General features: G+C 41.7%; 1 protein-coding gene across 1 annotated transcript in view; it reads left to right on the top strand.

Annotated features, from left to right (window-relative positions):
- Positions 1-12,627, top strand: part of LOC114654971 (endophilin-A1-like) — a 216,254-nt gene extending 203,627 nt beyond the window's left edge. Inside the window, exons 7-9 of the mRNA XM_028805851.2 lie at positions 3,887-3,990; positions 6,656-6,780; positions 11,046-12,627. Coding sequence (XP_028661684.1) covers positions 3,887-3,990; positions 6,656-6,780; positions 11,046-11,242 — 426 coding nt within the window. The 3' untranslated portion in view covers positions 11,243-12,627. The remainder of the gene's footprint in view (positions 1-3,886; positions 3,991-6,655; positions 6,781-11,045) is intronic.
- Positions 12,628-23,626: the final 10,999 nt, after the last annotated feature.

Below are 23,626 nucleotides of genomic sequence, written 5' to 3'. Positions count from 1 at the left end.
ATAATAATTCATTATATTATTAATTTGATTTGATTTGTTGTTGATGGTCCTTTAATGTACATAATATAAAAATATAATCATTTTTCCTCAAATATCCATCCCTATATATGAGTATACAAGAAAGTCGAGGGGAGACCACTCCCGATTTTTTATTATCGTGAATGTAGTGAGAAGTCAAGGAAAATGACCCCTTTTATTGGCTAACTAAAAAGATTACAATGTTCAAGCTCATGAAGAAAGAAGCAAGTCAAAAAGTCAAAGCAAACTTTATTGTCATCTCAACCATATACAAGTACAGGGGGTCCTTGGGTTACAGCACAGTTCTGTTCCTACAACAGTGATGTAACCCGAATTTTGGTGTAAGTCGAAACACACCCTAGCCTAAGTCACTTACCTATCCTGACACATTTGTAAAATCATAATCTAGAACATAAAAACACTACTAAGCCACAGAAAAAGGAAAAGGACAGAAATAGATAGATAGATAGATAGATAGATAGATAGATAGATAGATAGATAGATAGATAGATAGATAGATAGATAGATAGATAGATAGATAGATAGATAGATAGATAGATAGATAGATAGATGTGAAAGGCACTATATATTAGATAGATAGATAGATAGATAGATAGATAGATAGATAGATAGATAGATAGATAGATAGATAGATAGATAGATAGATAGATAGATAGATAGATAGATAGATAGATAGATAGATACTTTATTAATCCCAAGGAGAAATTCACATTCTCCAGCAGCAGCATACTGATACAATAAACAATATTAAATTAAAGATTGATAATAATGCAGGTAAAAAACAGTTGATAACTATGTATAATGTTAAATGTTAACGTTTACCCCCCCGGGTAGAATAGAAGAGTCGCATAGTTTGGGGGAGGAACGATCTCCTCAGTCTGTCAGTGGAGCAGGACAGTGACAGCAGTCTGTCGGTGAAGCTGCTCCTCTGTCTAGAGATGATCCTGTTTAGTGGATGTAGTGGATTCTCCATAATTGATAGGAGCCTGCTGAGCGCCCGTCGCTCTGCCACAGATATTAAACTGTCCAGCTCCATGCCAACAATAGAGCCTGCCTTCCTCACCAGTTTGTCCAGGCGTGAGGCGTCTTTCTTCTTAATGCTGCTTCCCCAGCACACCACCGCGTAGAAGAGGGCGCTCGCCACAACTGTCTGATAGAACATCTGCAGCATCTTATTGCAGATGTTGAAGGACGCCAGCCTTCTAAGGAAGTATAGTCGGCTCTGTCCTCTCTTGCACAGCGCATCAGTATTGGCAGTCCAGTCTAATTTATCATCCAGCTGCACTCCCAGGTATTTATAGGTCTGCACCCTCTGCACACAGTCACCTCTGATAATCACAGGGTCCATGAGGGGCCTGGTCCTCCTAAAATCCACCACCAGCTCCTTGGTTTTGCTGGTGTTCAGGCGTAGGTGGTTTACTGTAGGTTTGGTGTACTATAAATATACTGTACTGTACACTGTACAGAAAAAATAAGTGTAAAAAAAATCCTTACCTTTATTCCTTCTCATGTCTGAATTGTTTTAAGTTTTTATGAGAGTGAGCGTTGTAAACTCGAAACGTCATATGTCTAGACGTTGTAACCTGAGGGCCCACTGTATACAGATAGACGAAATTGCAATGCTCAGCGTCTACAGTGTAATAAAATGAAGTGCAAATAAAAAATTAAAATTAAATTAAAAATAGAATTAAAATTAAAATTTAAAATTAAAATCCATCCATCCATTATCCAACCCGCTATATACTAACGACAGGGTCATGGTGGTCTGCTGGAGCCAATTCCAGCCAACACAGGGCGCAAGGCAGGAAACAAACCCTGGGCAGGGCACCAGCCCACCACAGTTAAAATTTAAATTTAAATTTAAAATTAAAGCACAAACAAGACAAAACATTGTGCAAAGACAAGATTGATGCAATGTATGGTATTATGCAATTCAGATACATAAACATAATCAATAAATATGTAATATAATAAATAAATAATAGATATCGATAAGGATGGCATGGTGGCATAGTGGTAGCACTGCTGCCTCGCAGTTAGGAGACCTGGGTTCGCTTTGCATGTTCTCCCCGTGTCTGTGTGGGTTTCCTCCCACAGTCCAAAGACATGCAGGTTAGGTGCATTGGCGATCCGAAATTGTCCCTAGTGTGTGCCCTGCGGTCAGCTGGCGCCCTGCCCGGGGTTTGTTTCCTGCCTTGTGCCCTGTGTTGGCTGGGATTGGCTCCAGCAGACCCCCGTGACCCTGTGTTCGGATATAGCGGGTTGGATAATGGATGGATGGATATAGATAATACAGAAATTATCAGTGCATGATAATAGTTAAGACATGTGTAAACAATGACAGGTCAGAATGTTTCACAGCACAAGAGTGTCCAAATCCTTCAAGGTCAGTATGAGATTTTCAGTTCTTTTCTCCATGCACACTCGTCTTTACAGGACAGTGGCCTGCATGTATAAAAGTTCTGTTTTTCGAGGTGGTTGAGGCCGCGTGGAAGATCCCAGAGGGCAGCCTGGTGTTAAGGAGTCTAACAGCTTGGGGGTAAAAACTCTCCTGCAGCCTGGCAGATCTGGTTCTGATGCTGCAGCATCTTCTCTTGGATGGCAGAAGTGTGAAAAGTCCATGTGAGGGGTGTAAGGGGGTCCTACTCAATGCTGCAGGCCTTGCAGACACTCCGTTTATAAAATATGTTCAGTAGTGAAGGGAGAGGCACCCCAATAATGTCCCTCTAGGATAATGTCTTCACTATCCTTTGCCTATGTTGCAGTTGTCATACCAGACCGTGATGCAGCTGATCAGAACACTCTCAATGGTGCCTCTGTAGAACATGGTGAGGATGGAAGCGGGGAATACTTGCTCGCTTCAGCCACCTCAGGAAGTGTAGTCTCTGCTGTGCTGTTCTTGATTAGTGATGAGGTGTTATGCGTCCATGTAAGTTCCTCAGTTATGTGCACACCGAGGAACTTGGTACTCCTAACAGTCTCCACATCTAAACCGTTGATGCTGAGTGGGATGTGGGCAGGATGTGATTATCTCTTTCGCCTTGTCGACATTGAGAGATAGATTGTTGTCTTCACACCATGCACACAGCCGTTCCACCTCATCTCTGTATGCTGTTTCATCATCCCTGCTTATCAGTCCCAGCACCATTGTATCATCCACAAACTTGATGATGTGGTTGGTGTTGTGCGTGGCTGTGCAGTCGTGAATCAGCAGGGTGAAGAGCAGTGGACTAAGCACCCAGCCCTGCGGCACTCCAGTGCTCAGTGTGATGTTGCTGGAAGTGTTGCAGCCCATCCGAACTGACTGGGGCTTCTCTGTCAAGAAGTCCAGGATCCAATTGCAGAGGGTGGTGTTCAGGCCCAACCTGCTCAGTTTTACAACCAAATGTGTTGAAGGTGGAGTTAAAGTCTATGAATAGCATCCTGACAGATGTGTCTTTTTTATCCAGATGTGTCAGGTAGAGGTGAAGGGCAGAGCATATGGCATCCTCAGTTGACCTGTTTGAGCGGTATGCAAACCGAAGAGGGTCAAGGGAGGCAGGGAGATTCGTCTTTATGTGTGACATGACTAACCTTTCGAAGCACTTCATGATGATTGGCATGAGTGGCGTGAGGTCCTTATAATTTGTAAGAAATTTTCCCCAGCTAAACGTTCATTCAGATAAGCTCGTGATATTACGTCAGACAAAATATTTGTTACTCACCTCTGGGTACAAAAGTAATATGCCGAAATTTCTTTTCATGGTTTAAACTCATATTTATTTTTTTTGACATCAATCCAAGCAACTCAGAAAATGCCCGTTGTAATACTTGCTCCATTTTTTCTCCTCTGTCTTTGCCCTTGCAGATTGAACAAGTGAGCCAGCTCTCGGCCTTGGTTCAAGCCCAGGTGGATTACCACAGACAGACCGCGGAGATCCTGCAGCAGCTGTCCATTAAGCTGGATGACAGGTCAGTATGTCATGGATGGTTCTGTTATCATGGAGGGGGGCTTCGATCAGATCTTCTGGTGAAATGAAAGTCGCCAAACGTCAAAAGCAGGACAACTGAAAATCAACGTGTCTGATTGGTGAAAATCTGTCCATTTGTCCTTCCATTCATCCAAACATACCACCATTATCTGAAACCTGCCAAAAAGTGTCAGTGGGCACTTACAAACATGTCTCATATATGACCCTGGCATGCAGTGCCAGTGCTAGGTTATTATTATTAGTGTGACGACCAACTCTTCGGCAGCTGACCCGTGTGGCTGGACGATCTGTGCCCATAGCGAGTGCCTGATTCACCTTAATGGCCCTGCTGACATGAGGATGGTATGATTTGCTTCCCTATAGAAAGCACTGAGAAGACCCCTTCACCTTCTGCTCCCTTTATTGTGCCACAGATTTAATTTTAGATGGATGAATTTGCCATTTGTGCCCATCTATCTACATTCACTTAACCCATAATAACATCGTTGGAACGTGTTTATTATTTATTGAAACACATTTATTAAAAATCAAAAATTGAAAACTTCCCCCCATAGAAGTCTTCAGCCCCTTTGCTGTGGCCGTTCAAATTGTCGTGAGGCCCTCACTTTTTGCTTTAATCCTCCTGGAGATGTTTCTAGAACTTGATTGGAGTCCACCTGTGGAAAATTGAATCAATTGGACAGTTTAGAAAGGGCACACGTGTACCCATGTAGAGAAGGTCCCACAACTCATGCTGCTTGTCAGGACATAAAACCAAGCCATGAAATCCAAGGACCTCTAGGTAGTCCACCACTATCAAAATTGTGGTGAGGCACAGGTCGGGGCAAAGGGATTGAACTATTTCTAAAGCTTTGAGTGTTGCCAGGAGCATAGTGACCTCAGTCAAATGGAAGACGTTTGGAACCACCAGGACTCTGGGGAGGAAGGGCCTTTGGTTAGGGAGCTTCAGAAGCCCTCTGCCTGGGTCGGGGAGGTGACCAAGAACCTACTGTTCACTCTAGTAGAGCTTCAGAAGATTTCCTGAGACGAGAGAACCTGTCAGAAGGATGACCATCTCAGCAGCACTCCCCAAATCAGGTCTTTATGGTCGAGTGTCTAGACGAAAGCCACTCTTGAATTAAAAGGATATGAGTGGGAGTCGTTATGCAGAACTCCCAAGAATAGTGTTTGGCAAACCCCAAGCACTGCTCATCACTTGACTAATACCATCCCAACGGTGAAGCATGGTGGTGAGGACATCATGCTATGCAGGTGACTGGTCAGAATTGATAGGAAGAATGAATGCAGCCAAATACAAAGAGAGAAGTCCAGTCCTTGAAGAAAGCCTGCATGTGACCTCAGACTGGGGCAGCAGTTCATCTCTCAGCACAACATGACCTGAAGCAAACAGCCAGGACGACACTGGAGTGGCTTTGGGACAAGTCTCTGAGTGTCCAAACCCTATAGAACATCTGTGCTGAGACCTGAAGAATGCAGTTTACAGACGCTGCTCATCCAGTCTAACAGAGCTTGAGAGTATCTGCCAAGGAGAGTGGGAGAAATAGCCCAAATCCAGGTGTGCAAAGCTTGTAGAGACTCACCAAGAAGACTCATATCTGGAATTACACCCAGAGGAGCTCCTACAAAGTACTGAATGAAGACTCTGAATGCTTCTAGGAATGAGAGATTTTAGTTTTTGATTTGTAAAACATTTGCAAACCTTTATGAAAATGTGTTTTCACTTTGTCATTATGGGTTATTGAGTCTAGATTGATGAACAAAAATGACAAATGATTGATCAGCTGTATTATTTCTCCTGTGATTCGGTATCCTTGTTTTTATGTTTTTGCTGTTGTATGCATCTAAATTTCCCTTTGAGATTAATAGTTTATCTAATCTAATCTAAATGCTCTTTTCCATCCATCCATCCATCTTTCTTGCCTGGGGTACGGTCACAGGGCATCTGGAGCCTTTCCCAGCAACCATCAGTTTCAAGGCAGGAAGAATCCCTGGACAGGACAGTAGTCCATTGCAGTGTGAACACACACTTACAAACACACACACGCGCACACTGATCCACCCAGCCAGCCCCTTACCACCCTGCTTGCCCCTCCCACCCGATGCCCTACCTTAGTATTGCCCAGCCAGGCTCTGTGCCATCCAATCACTGTGCTGGATTGTGAAGCTGCATTATGACACTGCACTGCCCTCGCTAGGCCCCGCCCACTCAGCTTTGACGAGTGGAAGTGACAGGTGTAAATTCAAACCATATGCAATGTTGCATTTGGAGGAATTTTACAGACAAAATTAAATAAATAAGCAGCCAAAAACATTTTCTGTGATGCATTTATTTATTTATACTCACTTTTCATGCTCTTTTTCTCTATTTTTTGCCACATTCCACAGTACTTTTATTTATTTGCTTATTTTATAGAAGTTTGTATGAAATATTCCTCCATAAACTAGAATGCCGGTGGTCATTCATCTTTCCATTTTATGAATGTGTGAGAGCCCCGGTGCAACCAGGAAGTGTCAAAAGCCAGCCAAGTAAAAGATGCCAGCCTACTGCCCGGCAGCCCCTCAGCTGAGACTCACATAGTTACTCATTTGCAGGTTGTTCTTCAAGATGGCAGGCGAGCTCTGACTGGTGTTTAACTGTCTTACAGAATAAAGGAAACATCGATAAAGCCAAGGAGAGAATACGTGCCCAAGCCTCGCATGGTGATGGAGTTCACACCCAGTGAGAATCACAACGGTGCCCTCGCCCACAGCACAGCTGCCAAGTCACCAGGTAGGAAGGCTCTTGGGTTTATAAGAAGACGTAGCTTGTCCTTGTCCACTGAGACTGATGTATGCAGACACCCTTCACTTTTTACACATTTTGTTATGTTTCAGCCTTGTGCTAAAAGCATTTAAATTCATTTTTTTCCTTCATAAAGCAAAACTCAGTACCTCAGGTTGACAAACTGATAAAGGATTTCAGAAGTTTTGGCAAATGTATTAAAAAATAAAAACTTAAATGTCACATTCACACTTGTATCACATGACATATTACAAACATTTGTTGTAATGCATTAAATTACTACAAATGTTTGTGATGCGCCATCTGTTGGAATGACAGATACATAGCAACCAGACAGTCACACAGATGCACAAACACATACACTTAGATAGATAGATAGATAGATAGATAGATAGATAGATAGATAGATAGATAGATAGATAGATAGATAGATAGATGCTTTATTAATCCCAAGGGGAAATTAATCTTTTACTAAGATGGGCTGAAATCTAAGTCATCAATGTAGACATCAGTGTTAACGTTTGCAGTGCTCCATCTATTGGAATATATTTTCAATGCATGTAGCAATAAAATACATTGTATTTGTCATTCCAACAGATGGTGCATCACAAACATTTGTAGTAATAAAATGAATTATTACAACTGTTTGAGATACACCATCTGTTGGAATGATAAATGCAATGCATGTGCCTCCATTACATGCCATTTGGTGTGGCCTTCATAAAAGCAGTGTTAATATTTATGTCATCTGTTGAAATGACAAGTGCTATGCTTTTTATTACTCCAAATGTTTGTGATGCAACATCTGTTGGAACAACAGGTAAATAGCAACCGGATGGACACACAGACATACAGATACTTATCCTTTTATTAAGGTGCAGTTGCTGTGCTTCCCATCTCAGACTGGTTGAAATCGAAGTCTATGTTAATGTCTGCATTGCACCATGCAATGTCCCAGTTATGAACCATTTAGTATGGGATTCATAAAAGCAATGTTAACGTTTGTGATGCACCATCTGTTGGAATGACAGATGCAATGAATTTTATTGCTACAAATATTTGTGATACACCATCTGTTGTGGAATGACAGAGACATATCAACCAGATGGACACACAAACAGACATGAATTAAGATATCCTTTTATTAAGGTTGATGCATTGCATTTGTCATTCCAGCAAATGGCACATTACAAACATTTGTAATAATTACATGGATTACTACAAATGTTTGTGATGTGCCATCTGTTGGAATGACAAGTGCATTGTGTATGTCTGCTATATGCCATTTGGGATGGGATTTGTAAAAGCAGTGTTAATGTTTGTGATGCGCCATCTATTGGAAAGACTAATATGGTGTATGTTATTATGAGAAATGTTTGTGACATGTCATCTGTTGGAATGGCAAACGCAGTTCATATGTTTCTTGTATAAGCCACTTGGTATGTGTTAGGATATAGTGGGTTGGATAATGACTGACTATGGGATTCATAAAAGCAGTGTTAACACTGGTGATGATGCACCATCTGTTGGAATAACAAATGCAGTGTTTTATTACTAAAGATATTTTGTATTGCAAATGCAATACATTTTATTACTATAAATATCTGTGATCCACTATCTGTTGGAATGAAAGAGACAGGAATGACATCAACCAGGTGGACACACAAACAGACACAAATATACTTATCCTTTTATTAAGATGGATGCATTGCATTTGTCATTCCAGCAGATGGCACCTTACAAACATTTGTATTAATAATATGGATTAGTACAAATGTTTGTGATGTGCCATCTGTTGATAGATAGATAGATAGATAGATAGATAGATAGATAGATAGATAGATAGATAGATAGATAGATAGATAGATAGATAGATAGATAGATACTTTATTAATCCCAAGGGGGAATTCACATACTCCAGCAGCAGAAATGACAAATTTATATCTCCCTGTTATATAGTCATATGAAAAAGTTTGGGACCCCCTCTCAGCCTGCATAATAATTGACTCTCCTTTCAACACGTCTTTCATTTCCTAGGAACATCTGAGTACTACGGTGTTTTCTGAACAAAGATTTTTAGTGAAGCAGTATTTAGTTGTATGAAATTAAATCAAAAGTGAAAAGCTGGCTGTGCACAAATGTGGGTCCCCTTGTCATTTTGCTGATTTGAATGCCTGTCGCTGCTCAATGCTGATTACTTGTAACACCAAATTGGTTGGATGAGCTCGTTAAGCCTTGAACTTCATAGACAGGTGTGTCCCATCATGAGATATAAAGGTATTTAAGGTGGTCAATTAGAAGTTGTGCTTCCTTCACTTTGATTCTCCTCTGAAGAGTGACAGCATGGGATCCTCAAAGCAACTCTCAAAAGATCTAAAAACAAAGATTGTTGAGTCTCATAGTTTAGGGGAAGACTACAAAAAGCCATCTCAGAGGTTTAAACTGTCAGTTTAAACTGTAAGGAATGGAATCAGGAAATGGAAGGCCACAGGCACAGTTGATGTTAAACCCAGCAGGTCTGGCAGGCCAAGAAAAATACAGGAGCGGCATATGAGCAGGATTGTGAGAATGGTGACAGACAACCCACAGATCACCTCCAAAGACCTGCAAGAACATCTGGCTGCAGATGGTGTATCTGTACATCATTCTACAATTCAGCGCAATTTGCACAAAGAACATCTGTATGGCAGGGTGCTGAGAAAGAAGCCCTTTCTGCACTCACGCCACAAACAGAGTCGCTTGTTGTATGCCAATGCTCATTTAGACAAGCCAGATTCAGTTTGGAACAAAGTGCTTTGGACTGATGAGACAAAAATTGAGTTATTTGGTCAGAACAAAAAGTGCTTTGCATGGCGGAAGAAGAACACCGCATTCCAGGAAATACACCTGCTACCTACTGTCAAATTTGGTGGAGGTTCCATCATGCTGTGTGGCTGTGAGGCTAGTTCAGGGACTGGGGCCCTTGTTAAAGTTGAGGGTCGGATGAATTCAACCCAATATCAACAACTTCTTCAGGATAATGTTCAAGCATCAGTCACAAAGTTGAAGTTACACAGGGGTTGGATATTCCAACAAGACAATGACCCAAAACACAGTTGGAAATCTACAAAGGCATTCATGCAGAGGGAGAAGTACAATGTTCTTGAATGGCCTTCACAGACCCTGACTTGAATATCATCGAAAATCTATGGGATGATTTGAAGCAGGCTGTCCATCAAATTGAACTGAACTGGAGAGATTTTGTATGAAGAATGGTCAGAAATACCTCCATCCAGAATCAGACACTCATCAGAGGCTATAGGAGGACAGCGTCTAGAGGCTGTTAGATTTGAAAAGGAGGCTCGACTAAGTATTGATGTCATATCTCTGTTGGGGTGCCCACATTTATGCACCTGTCTAATTTTGTTATGATTGCATATTTTCTGTTAATCTGATAAACGTAATGTCACTGCTGAAATACTACTGTTCCCATAAAGCATGTCGTATATTAAAAGGAAGTTGCTAATATGAAAGCTCAGCTAATGATAAACAAAAATACAAAGAATTAAGAGGGACTCCCAAACTTTTTCATGTGACTGTACCTTTTGGTATGGGATTCATAAAAGCCGTATTAATGTTTCTGATGTGCCATCGGTTAGAATGACTAATACTGTGTATTTTATTACTAAAAATATTTGTGATGCATCATCTATTGTACTGACAAATGCAATGCATATCTCTTTGTTATATGCCTTTAGTATGAGATTCTTAAAAGCAGTGTTAATGTTTGTGATGCGCCCTCTGTTGGAAAGACTAATATGGTGTGTTTTATTACTAAAAATGTTTGTTACAGGTCATCTGTTGGAATTAGAAATGCAGTGCATTTGTTTCTGTTATATGTCATTTGTTATGGGGTTCATAAAAGGAGTGTTAATGTTTGTGATGCGTCATCTGTTGGAATGACAAATGCAGTGTGTTTTATTTTTAAAGATGTTTGTATTGTGCAGATATTTAGCCTTTTGTGGATTGTGGTATATGTGTAAAGCACCTAGAAATATGATTTACTATGAAAGGTGCTTTAAAAGATCACGCACTTGCTATTAGTAGCTGTCCATGTGACATTGAGGAGGGTCAGCCTGGCTGCTTCTACCCCATCATTTCTAGAAATATCAAAGTTCCTTTACTCTTGTGATTTGTGAGTCACTTTGGATTAAACCATTACACGTAAATGAAGCCCAACTGATGGGTCATTTTTTTTTCTGTTCTCTTTCCAGCCCCAATGGATCAGCCCTGCTGCCGGGCTCTCTACGACTTTGACCCCGAGAACGAAGGGGAGCTTGGCTTCAAGGAAGGGGACATCATTACTCTGACCAACCAGATTGATGACAACTGGTACGAGGGAATGATTCATGGCCAGTCGGGATTCTTCCCCATCAACTACGTGGATATCCTGGTACCCTTGCCACACTAAGCACCCACCAGTGACTTCCTCTGCGCCCACCACCACACCCCCCTTCCCCACCTCCCAAACCCCAAACCCCACTGGGCGACTGCTAACAACACAACGTGACTGACTGATGATGACAACACCAACACACTTTACCTGCACGGTGGCTGCAAGAGGAACTGAGCAACGAGAAGGGAGTGTGAAGGCAGCTAAGTGACTTTCCATGAGGGCGACCGCCGCTGCGCAGTATTTTTACTTTTATTCCCTTCTTAAATCGTGTTTGGAGTAGTAGAAAGTCTTTAACCATTTGTATCCCCTGTACGTTTAACTCAGCTATCTCACTGGGATGAAAACATTGCTTTCCTCTCCCTAAACAGGAGACAACAAACCGTGAACAATTGACGCAATGTAAAATGGCGTACAATAACGCAATTTATATATGAATATCGATTTAGTTGACAGATGGCATGCATGTGGCCACATTCACGTTGCCCCACGTATACGCCAGCTGATGAGGGTACGGCATCAACAGTGCCATTTCAAAACAGGCACACACACTTCATCCTGGCTGGCAAAATCAAGGAGCCAGATGGCCGAGTGCACGGGAAAGGTGCCATTTCCACTTCTTTGGCTGTTGTATTTATACCCATGTGTTTTGAGGAATGTGGAATTATGTGGAATACTGGACTGGTGGTCTCGGAAGGGAAAGAAAATCACGAGCCTTCCGGGTAGCATGTATCATATCGTGTCGTGTAGTCGCTCTCTTGTCCTGCTTTTCATCCATCTTGATTCTTCTCAGCTGGCTTTGCTGTCTACTGTTGGGATTAAGTGCTCCCCCTACTGGACACGCCCTGCAGTGCTCAGTCTCTCTCTCTCTCTCTTTTCAGATCCTTCTATTGGAAATGGGCGTTGTGTTAGATAGACAAGTATTAATTTTTGCTGAACTATATTTGACCAGGTACTGCTCTATAAAGACAAAAAAAATATGTGTAAATCAGTCAAGATTTATTTTTTACCGCACAGAATCAAAAGATGCTTAACAAAGCAAATAAGAATATAAAAAGACAAAATACAAGAGCGTTCAGCTCATTACAAAGATAAACCCACCGGCTTCACTCAATAAAGATGAACTAATCCATGGGAGCAGATTAATGGTATGAGGATTACGACACGCCGTTACAAAAAAATAAATAAGTAAAATTTTGAATGGGCAACAAAGACGTTAACCATCTGGGTATAGTTTGAAGTTTCATTTCATTTTCTGAATTCACATTTTGTTTAATCCTTCAATCAGAACACACGTAGGTTTCCTGGTCAACTCTTTTATGCCCCCTAGTGGCATTCCAGTGCACACGCATAGGCCAAGATTTTCTCTAGTCCAGGGGTAGGCAACGTCGGTCCTGGTGAGCCGCAGTGGCTACAGGTTTTCATTCCAACCCAATTGCTTAATTAGAAACCAATCATTGCCAATCTCAGACCTTATTTAATTTTACGGCTTGTTAGTCTGTGCAATGTAAGGCTCTTATATCGTAGATTTTTTTCCTTTCCAAGGATATCATCCAAATGATTTGAAGCCTAAAACAGATCATTTTCAGTCTGTCACATTTTTCTATTAAGTGTTTTATTAACTCAAACAGAGCATGATGAACACACACAGATGTAATTGGAAAAAAGCTAGCTGGAGAACTGCTGGCTGCTTTGTCTTTTACATCTTATTGCTAATGAGGAGCAATTAAAACACTGAATGCAGCAGTTTAAGATTGAAATAAGCAATTAAGGTTGGAGAACCTTAACAAGCGAGACCACTAAAATGAAGCATCAAAATGTCTCTTAAGCAATATGTGCTTCATCAGCAATAATTGAGTTCTCGTTAAGGAACTGGGTTGGAACAAAAACCTGCACATACTGCGGCTCTCCAGGACCGACGTTGCCCACCCCGCTCTAGTCCTATAATTGCTCATTTTCAGTCCCTCCAGGAAGTTGCGATGTCGATGCAAATTCAACCAATCCTCACGAATTTTGCGCAGCCTTGCAATTTTGTCCGATCATTGCAATTTTTCCGCAAATTTGACCACTCATCTTAGCACCCCACACCCCGACCCCCCAGTTCACTTCCTTTAAGAAGACTCGGCGGAGTGGCGAGTCTGAGGCTAGGGATCTGCACTGGCAATCGGAAGGTTGCAGGTTCCAATCCCGTAAATGCCAATAGGGACTCTGCTCTATTGGGCCCTTGTAAGGTGACCAGCCTTCCCCGTTTTCCGGGGACAGTCCCCTTTTTCGGACAACTGTCCCCACTCAGAAACATGTCCCCGCTTTGTCCCCGGTTGTTCCTGTAAGCTAGCACGTCGTAATGAAACTGCATTTTCACAACCAGGCATGAATTGTTCTCGAGACGTATATAGTCTACGGTCCACTAGCCAGATCCCGATATGTACCCGGAGTGGCACAAAAAATTCTGGTCACCTAACCGGGCTTGAGCAAGGCCCTTAACCTGCAATTGCTGAGCGCTTTGAGTAGTGAGAAAGGCGCTATATAAATGCAAAGAATTATTATTATGTGCTAATCGCGAAAAGATCAGATTTGCCATCAAATATTACTGCTAAAGTCTGTGCAAGTCAATTTCCTGAAGTATTACACGAAACTGTTTAGCACCATGTGCAATATCTTGATAAAACACAGACGAAAGTCATCGCTTGACGGGCACTTTTCTACTGCAAAACATGCCCGGAGAATGGCTGAAAAGCGAGGACTTACAGACGCGACAAGTGACCATGACAAAGGCTGTTGCATCCAGATCGGTTGCAAGTGCTGAAAGAAACGAGATGAGTTAGATTAAAATGTACGTTTATGGAAAATGTTAGACAGGCATAATTAGAAAGTTACGGACCGTGCTTGTCAGTCTGCGTCTCAAATGATGTGTGTGTGCGTACGTAGCATGTGTGGGTGTGTGTGAGCGAGTATGAGAGAAATAAATATGTTTTATACGGATAAAAATATTAAATGAAATGTAATTCTTTTTAATTAATTAAATGAAATTTAAATCATTTAATTTAATTTCATGAAACGATTAAACATGCTGTATGTGCGTTGTTTAATGTTTGAAGGTTGTATGTGTGTGTGTGTGTCACATGTCACGGATGCAGTGATTTAGAGGATAGAGAGTACACACATAAGCTCACACATATTTTATTGGTAAAGTGGGTAACTTATCTTACACAGTTTTACAGTAATCCCTCACTTATCGCGGGAGATAGGTTCCAAGGCCGACCGCGATAACTGAATTTCCGCGAAGTAGGGACACCATATTTATTTAATTATTTAACGTGTATTTGGACGTTTTTAAACCCTCCCTGTATTGTTTACAACCCACCATTTACTCTATTAAAAACAGGGACAACTGCTAAGCAATATGAAATCAGTAGATAAGTTTACACTTACTGTATAGCGAAGTACACGTAGCAGCTTGTAGGCGGTCATGACGTCGTCGACCTTGTTGCAAAGATCCCTAAAGCAGATTCCATCCAGACTACTGCCTTATCACGTCCACTTGCAACTCGTTTTGCACCCTGGTTAAAGGACACTGCGGCCATAGATCTTATATGCTTTTCCTCCTTTTTAAATAAAAAGAATCGATGTCCTGCAGCGGTGTAGCTGTTCCCTTCCTTCAACATATCCAAAACTTTTACCTTTTCTGCAATCATTTGCATCTTCTGTTGGTGCTTGGACACGGCCCCTGAAGCATTAGCACGTTAATGCTGAATGAGTGAGATGAGACTTCCTGGTTAATGCAACACTCCGTCGCTGAGCCAATCAGCAGCACACAGGAACTTAACTGCGTGCTCTGATTGGGTAGCTTCTCAGCCATCCGCCAATAGCATCTCTTGTATGAAATCAACTGGGCAAACCAACTGAGGAAGCAAGTAAAATGACCCATTGTCCGCAGAAGAAGCAGCGAAAAATCCGCGTTATGTATTTAGATATGCTTACATATAAAATCCGCGAAGTCGTGAATCCGCGAAAAGTGAACCGCGAAGTAGCGAGGGATTACTGTATTGTATTTGACCAGTACTAATTGTCTGTTTTTTTCTTTTACTTTTGTAAATTCATTTGTTCTTGCAGTGTTATAGAAAAAAATAAAGCCTCGAAACATTGCAACTTTCAGCGCCACTTTTTGAAAAAGCTGCCGCAAAAATCAGGCATTTTAGGACGCAGCAATCACAGAAAAAAGCCTGCGAAATCCTGGAGGGACTGAATTTTTCACCTTGCAGATAATGAAAAAAGTACAGACTGCTTAATATATGCTGTCTTGACAGCGAATTGTTTTTGAGTAACACCGGGAGATACGTGTAAGAAAAAAACAAAAGAGGATAAGCCGGGAAATCACAATGAGAACACGAAGCCGAGACGTGAGACAAAATCAAAGGGGAAAAAACAGGCAAGAGGTCAAGAGCAAATATTTAGATATTATTCATTTTGATAGTTTTGATATCCGCAAATTGGATAAGGAAGCGAACCCCGAGCCATCCTCCAGTCCTGTCGTGTCGTGTCGATTACGAACTGGCCACGCCCCTAGAAACCGAGGGGAAAGCGGGCCTAACGACAAGGACGCAATGGGGCGGCAGTAAGGACCTAAAATGGTGTCCAAGACGTAGCAAAAACAAAACACCATTAACAATTCGGAGTAATAATTAACAGAAGCAGAACATTTGAACTTAAAAACGTGCGAGGTAATACTCACAGGGGTCGCCAAGTCTGGTCCTGGAGGACCACCATGGCTGCAGCTTTTCATTCTAACCCTTCTTTTTAATGAGTGCCCTGTTTGTGCTGCTAATTAACTTTCTTGTGAATTCATTTTAATAGAATTGCTTTTTAAAGATATGCTCCCCTGAATTTCTTAATCGTTGCTAATGAATTGTTTCATTTCTTTCCTTAAACATCACCCAAACAGAAATGAAATGTGAAGTGAGTGAGCCAACAGAAGACCAACCTTAATGAGCGCGTCAAACTCCAACCAATTTCACTCCAACCAGCTGCTTAATGAGGTGCCAATTCTTGTCATTAATGAAACCAATTCTTTAATTCCGCGGCTTGTTGCTGCTCTCATTGTGTAATAGCAGACATTTCCAAAATTTATGATTTTCTCTTTTCTGAGAGTTCTGGTCAAATGTTTTGAGGACCTGAGCAGATTGACATTCCTGAGACCTTCATCTTTCTTTATTTTCAGATATTGTATGATGGACACAGTTTGCTGGTACTGTTTTGTCTCATTTTGTATCTCGTTATTGTTTGGTTGCTAATTAAGGAGAAAGATGTTCAAAAGTGTTCAAAAGCAAGTCAATTAAAATTAGTTCAAAATAAGTTAATTAGCAGCAAAAACAGGTCACTCATTAAGAAAAAGGTTAGAATGAAAACCTGCAGCCACAGTGGTCCTCCAGGATCGGATTTGGCGACTCCTGCTCTAAAACACCAAATCCAGATATATTCTTGTTCTGCGGCCCATCTAAGATGGGTTGAAATCTAAGTAATTGACACACGCCTCAAATTTAATGTTTACAGTGCACCATCTGTTGGAATGTATTTTCTAATGCATGTAGTAATGAAACGCATTGCATTTGACATTCCAACAGATGGTGCATCACCAACCTATGTAGTAATAAAATGTTTGTGATGTGCCATCTGTTGGAATGACAAATGCAATGCATATGTATCTGTTATATACCATTTGGTATAGGATTTGGCATTAAATGAAAATGGAAAGTAGAAGCTCTGTCCTCTTCAAATGGTGGTCTCACAATAAATCCCAACTTCTGGCTGCTTCTTGGTTTATGTATAATCAATCTGGATGGGGTAAGGCATTTTTTTTTGTTGTTTTTGTTTTTGCTTTGGGCAATGGCTGTTCTTCAGACCTCTGTCCCTTGATATGAATGACTATGATGAAGAATGACTCTATGCTACTACCCTATGCCTCTAGGCCTCCCTCCTCTCAATCCTTTACTTTCCACACTATTTCCGGAAGGGTGGGGGTTAGGGCTGTGTGAAACTGGGTTTCGGAATGGCAGGTGCGTAAAAGGAGAAGCGATGAGTGATGCCGCCCCCTCTCTGCTTGGGGTGGTATCGTTTACCTTCTGAGGGCCCTGAAGAGGACCCCTGTGCGCTCACTCGCTCTTGACAGCCCATGAACTGAATCCAGTTTATAAGGCGCTATATAGAATGAGAAGGGCGGACGGAGACATAGCAACAGAACGGACACAAAGACAGACACACATTCATTGTTCATGTTCTGAGATATTTGAAACTTTGAAAATGCTAATACTACTTTACCATTTTTAAAGGCACTATATACAGTAAATTACACACTTGACATGTACGGGGTGTGACAATGTAATCGCTGGGATGAACCTCCAGAAAAACTCTGTGTGTATCTGAGCACCAGGAGTCACGCATTTCGTTAAATGACGGTGCCATTGCTGGAGCTCCGTTTCTGGGGTACCTTTGAGTTCCTTTGTCCCGTCATGACCGTTTTTGAGCAGGGTGGGTGATCGAGTTTGGCCGTTGATTTCGTAGCCAGGAAGTCGCAAACACTGAGTGCATCACGGCTTGGGGGTCTTGTCACAGGGTGGGATTAACTATTAAGCAAAATAAGTGCAAGCTTAGGGTATGAAGGAGAGGGGGGACCACAAAAGTTTTCAATTGTCGTATGTACCCCGGACCATATGGTGCAAAAGTGCGAACGCTGCTGCTGAAACAGATAAAGGGGACCCCACGTTAAATGAAAAAAATTACATGTATATGTATACAAAATGGGTGACACGGTGGCGCAGTCATAGCACTGTTGCCTCGCAGTTAGGAGACCTGAGGTTCGCTTCCCAGGTCCTCCCTGCATGGAGTTTGCATGTTCTCCCTGTGTCTGCATGGGTTTCCTCCCACCGTCCAAAGACATGCAGGTTAGGTGCATTGGTGGTCCTAAATTGTCCCTAGTGTGTGTGCTTGGTGTGTGTGTGTCCTGCAGTGGGCTGGCACCCTGCCCAGGATTTGTTCCTGCCTTGCGCCCTGTGCTGGGATTGGCTCCAGCAGACCTGTGTTAGGATACAATAAGAAATACAATAATAAATTAGTAATAATTAATGATATGCTGTATATAAGAATATTGGGAATACAACTAAATTTGAATGATGTAACCATCGAGGCTCACATGATCGTTCTTGTCTCGGTCATATCGGCGGTCCCAGTCAGAGTGCAGCTCAAATGTATGGAGGCCCCTGAAGGTCATGACGGACGATCCACTTGTCAGGCCACAGTTTTCTCTCGAACCAAATCCCGCAACCTTCTCAGTACTTCTAAATAGCATTGTGGTTCGACTCTTTGCCCCTCTTCATTGATTTTGTGGTCAACTGTCCCCTTGTAATGAAAAGTACATGTGATTTTCACCCCCACGGGCAACACTACACAGCCGATCCAGAAATTAATTGTCACACGTCACATGTGACTCCTAATGGTTTATGCCATAAGATTAAGAGGTTTAAAATGATTAAGAGAATTAGTCCAGTGGATCAAGATGGTGACTTTAAAATGTGTTCATCAAGATCATGGGGACACAACTGGAAACTTGTTAAGGGTTAGGGTTAGGGTTTTATCTATTATTTTGTGTCCTTGAGTGTTTAGAAAGGTGCCTACAAATAAATAAAATGTATTATTATTATTATTAAGGGGAAATTCTGCACAAACATTAGGAAGTTTTTCTTTACGCAAAGAACGGCAGACACTTGGAATAAGCGACCAAATCATGTGGTAGACAGTAAGACTTTAGCGACTTTCAAAACTCGACTTGATGTTATTTTGGAAGAATTAGGGCATTAGGATTGGCGAACTTTGTGGGCCTGAATGGCCTGTTCTCGTCTCCATTGTTCTAATGCCTAACTCTCATTTTTGCTTTGTGCTCTCCCTCACCATAACCTGTTGTCTACGGAGGAGCGAAAGCTTTAGATTTGTCAAAAAATTTGATATCCGGTTCTCAATGGATCTTGACGTTTTAGGGTCCCCTAATACCAAAAACATTGATATCTCAGTGATGGGGTGTGTGTCTGTGTGTGTCACACAATTTCTTGAGGACAGTCTAGAGCACAGCTGTCGAACTCCAGGCCTGGAGGGCCGCAGTGGCTGCAGGTTTTCATTCTAACCCTTTTCCTAATCAGTTTTCACTGCTAATTAACTCCTTTTCCCTTCATTTTAATAGCCCTGTTTTTAAGGATTCAGTCCTCTCAGTTGATTCTTTTCTTCATTAAATGGCAGCCAAACAGAATTGAGACATGAAACGAGCCAACAGATGACCAGCTAAACTGGGGTTTCAAACCAATTTCACTCCAACCAGTTTCTTAATGAGAAGCCAGCTCTTGCTGTTAATTAATTACATAGCTTGCTGCTGCTCTCATTCTACTACAACAGACATTTCCCAAACTGTTCATTTTCTGTTTCTGATTATTGACCTGAGAGATCAACCTTACCGAGACCCTCACCTTTCTTTATGTTCAGATAATGTGGTTAGCTGGTTTGCTCGTTTTGTGTCTCATTATTGTTTGGCTGCTAATTAAGGAAACAGAAGGAACTAAGGCAGGGGTAGGCAACGTCAGTCCTGGAGAGCCGCAGTGGTTGCAGGTTTTTGTTCCAACCCAGTTTCTTAATGAGCAATCAATTATTGCTGATGAAACACTTATTGCTTAAGTGATAGTTTGATGCTTCATTTTAGTGGTCTCGCTTGTTAAGTCTCCCCGCCCTTAATTGCTTATTTTAATCTTAAACAGCTGCATTCAGTGTGTTAATGGCTCCTTATTTAGTAATAAGATGTAAAAGACAAAGCAGCCAGAAGTTCTCCATGGTATTCAGGGTTCTCATGGAAGAATTTGATGATGACGGTCATGTGGACTTCTGGCTTTTAATCCATCAATGGAGGGACATCACGGTGCTTTGATCGGGTGGTGGTGGTGGTGCAGATCACAACAACACAAAAAACCAGAAAGAGAACAGAAGAGAAAGTAGGGGTTAGTACGGATTACAGAGCCACCATGAATAATAATGATAATCAATTGAATATACAGAGCATCAGGATTAAACTAAGATGAAGCTATGAGGAAGCCATGTTAAAGTAATGTGTTTTTAGCAGTTTTTTAAAGTGCTCCACCGTATTAGCCTGGCGAATGTCTATTGGGAAGCTATTCCAGATTTGAGGTGTATAACAGCAGAAGGCCGCCTCACCACTTCTTTTAAGTTTAGCGCTTGGAATTCTAAGTAGACACTCAATTGAAGATCTAAGGTTACAATGTGGAGTGTAAGGTGTAAGACATTCTGAAATATAGGATGGAGCAGATGATGTTAGGCTTTGTAAACCATTTGCAGTATTAAAGTCAATTCTAAATGACACAGGTAACCAGTGTAGTGACATCAGCACTGGGGTGATGTGCTCGGATTTTCTTTTCCTAGTTAAGATTCTGTCATCCACATTCTGCACCAGTTGTAACCGATTGATGCCTTTTTTTGGGTGGTCCTGAGAGGAGTGCGTTACAGTAATCTAGCCGACTGAAAACAAAAGCGTGAACTCATTTTTCAACATCTTGCAATGTTATAAGGGGTCTAACTTTTGTTATATTCCTTAAGTGAAAAAATGCTGTCCTAGTGATCTGATTAATATGTGATTTAAAATTCAGGTCAGAGACAATAGTTACCCCTAAATTCTTTACCTCTGTCTTAACCTTTTGAGACTAACAGATCAAGTTTATTTCTAATATCCTCATTATATCCATTTTTGCCAATTGCTAAGATTAGGTTTCAGAGTTTTCTGCCCTCTAGTGAGTTATTTTTTGGGACTAATTGTGCTCAGGTATCCCCCGGAAACACCAGTAAGACATTATATCAGTGCATCAAGAGAGTCGGGGTCATCAGGCGCTATTGGTAAATACAGCTGTGTGTCGTCAGCATAGCTGTGGTAGCTCACGTTATGCCTTGAGATAATCTGACCTGATGGAAGCATGTAAATTGAAAAGAGCAGCGGACCCAGGATAGAGCCTTGTGGACCACCATATAGAATATCAATTAAGCCAAATCGTGGAATAGAAAGAGGCACTCGAGAGGAAACCTCAACACTGTATAAGACCTCACCTGTCTCACATCACCTTTCGTTGGTACGCCATTGATGACTAAGTGACATCACTGCCATTTTCACTTATCCATGCCGGTTCTTTAATGGCAATTTATGGTTCTTTAACGGGTTGTGTGGTTCCTAGTAGAGCCGTTACTTGACCAAGCACCTCCTTTTCCTTGCAGGAAGGCTTCTCTGCATATGAAGTTGGTTCTTTGTGCTTTGAGAAACTTCCTAAGATGTAGAAAAATAAAAAGCTGAAATCTTCAAGGTTCCCTTGGAGGACAGTAACAGATTAAGACTTATTATCCTTTGTTTTACAAATCTGTTACCATCAATTCATGGTTATTCAGTGTATAGAGCAGTGGCCTCAAACCCTAGTCCTGGTGGGCCGCAGTGGCTGGCAGGTTTTCATTCTAACCATCTTCTTAATCAGTGAGCCATTTTTGCTGCTGATGAACTTGTTTTGCCTTCATTTTAATTGACGTGACTCAGACCCCCTTAGTTGTTTCTTTTATCATAATGGGCAGCCAAACAATAATGAGACACGAAACAAGCTGCCACATGACCAGCTCAGCTGAAAATAAAGAAAGATCAAGGTCTCTGTCCAGTTGTTCTGCTCAGGTCACCAAAACATCTTAGAAGAAATGGAAAATCAACAGTAGGCTGTGACAGAATGAGAGCAGCAACAAGTTCTAATATTCAATAACGGCTTTAATTAACAGCAAGAATTGGCTTCTCATTAAGAAACCGGTTGGAGTGAAATTGGTTGGAGTTTGATGTTCCAGTTTAGCTGTTCATCTGTCGGCTCGTTTCACATCTCATTTCTGTTTGGCTGCCATTTAACGAACAAACGAATCAATTCAGAGGACTGAATCCTTAAAAACAGGGCTATGAATGAAGGTGAAAGGAGTTAATTAGCAGTGAAAATGGCTTGCTGATTAGGAAAAGGGTTAGAATGAAAATCTGCAGCCAGTGCGGCCCACCTGGACCGGAGCCGGACACCCCTGGGCTAGGCAATAATCAAGGGTGAGAAGAGGACCAGGCAATGAAACGTAGTCAAAACCAGGAACGAGTCAGCATCTTAATGACGAAACCTTTTTACACCAAAGCCTAATCGCTAACCAAGAATTGAAAGTCAGAAAGAAAACAGTAAAAATTTGAGAATTAAACATACGCTAAGTTTGGTGGAGGTTTTACCCAAATCGCAGATATGGAATAAATATTTGAACCAGATTTAAAGGGTCATGTTAATGACGCAAGAATGAGCAACGTCCGAAATAATGGCCCATGACAATCTGGAGCAGTGACGCATTTAGGTATCGGTGACAAAGGTAGCCACCCAGGGTGACATCTTGCTGGGGCTCCTGCAAGAAAGAATTCTGAATGGTGACTACAGCCTAAGCCGTTAGGGGCACAGTTTAGGAAAGTTAAGGAGTGCATGGGTCAGACACCACAGGACGTGAACTCCATAAAGTCCAGGAGGAGCAATGAATATGAAACTGAAGGGGGTGGACACTCTGGACACCCCCAAGGGGTCATAAAATTCTAGTAATAAGTGTGCCATCACACATGTAGAGCTCTTTATGAAAGTTAAGGGGCTTCATGAAGTCCGTGTTATGTAGGTAGAGAGGTGCCAATTATGTAACTGAAAGGGCGTGCACTCCAGACATTAAAGGGGACCCCCCTGGCTCATAGTAGTGTCTAGTAATGCAGTCTAAAGTCTAGTAATACAGTTTGCGTGCCATCACACACGGGGCATCGTTTATGAAAGTTAAGGGGCTCGTGCTCTGTGAAGTCTGTGTTATGTACACAGAGGGGCACTAATTATGTAAATGAAGGGGCGTGCACTCCAAACATTAAAGGGGACCCCCTCCTGGTCATGAAAGTCTAATAATGCAGTTTGCGCGCCATTACACACGGGGCATCGTTTATGAAAGTTAAGGGGCACGTGCTCTGTGAAGTCTGTGTTCTGTACACAATTATGTAACTGAAGGGGCTGTGCTCCAGACACTGAAAGGGAACCCCCCCCCATCCAGCGGGTCATCAAAGTCTTAAAATACTGTTTGTGCGCCATCACACACGGGGCACCGTTTCTGAAATTAAAGGGGCACGCTCTTTGTAAAGTTCATGTTATGTACACAGAGGGGTGCCAATTATGTAAGCCAGCATTTCTCAACCTTTCTCAACATATTTGCGTCCCGAGTTTTCATAACAGTTTTAATCGCACCCCCCTAACGTTTTTTTGAAAGGAGCCCACTAATACCAATTTGTTCTTT

Source organism: Erpetoichthys calabaricus, chromosome 7, assembly GCF_900747795.2.
Source record: "Erpetoichthys calabaricus chromosome 7, fErpCal1.3, whole genome shotgun sequence".
NCBI classification, from domain to species: domain Eukaryota; kingdom Metazoa; phylum Chordata; class Cladistia; order Polypteriformes; family Polypteridae; genus Erpetoichthys; species Erpetoichthys calabaricus.
This window is presented reverse-complemented; position numbering and strand designations above follow the sequence as displayed.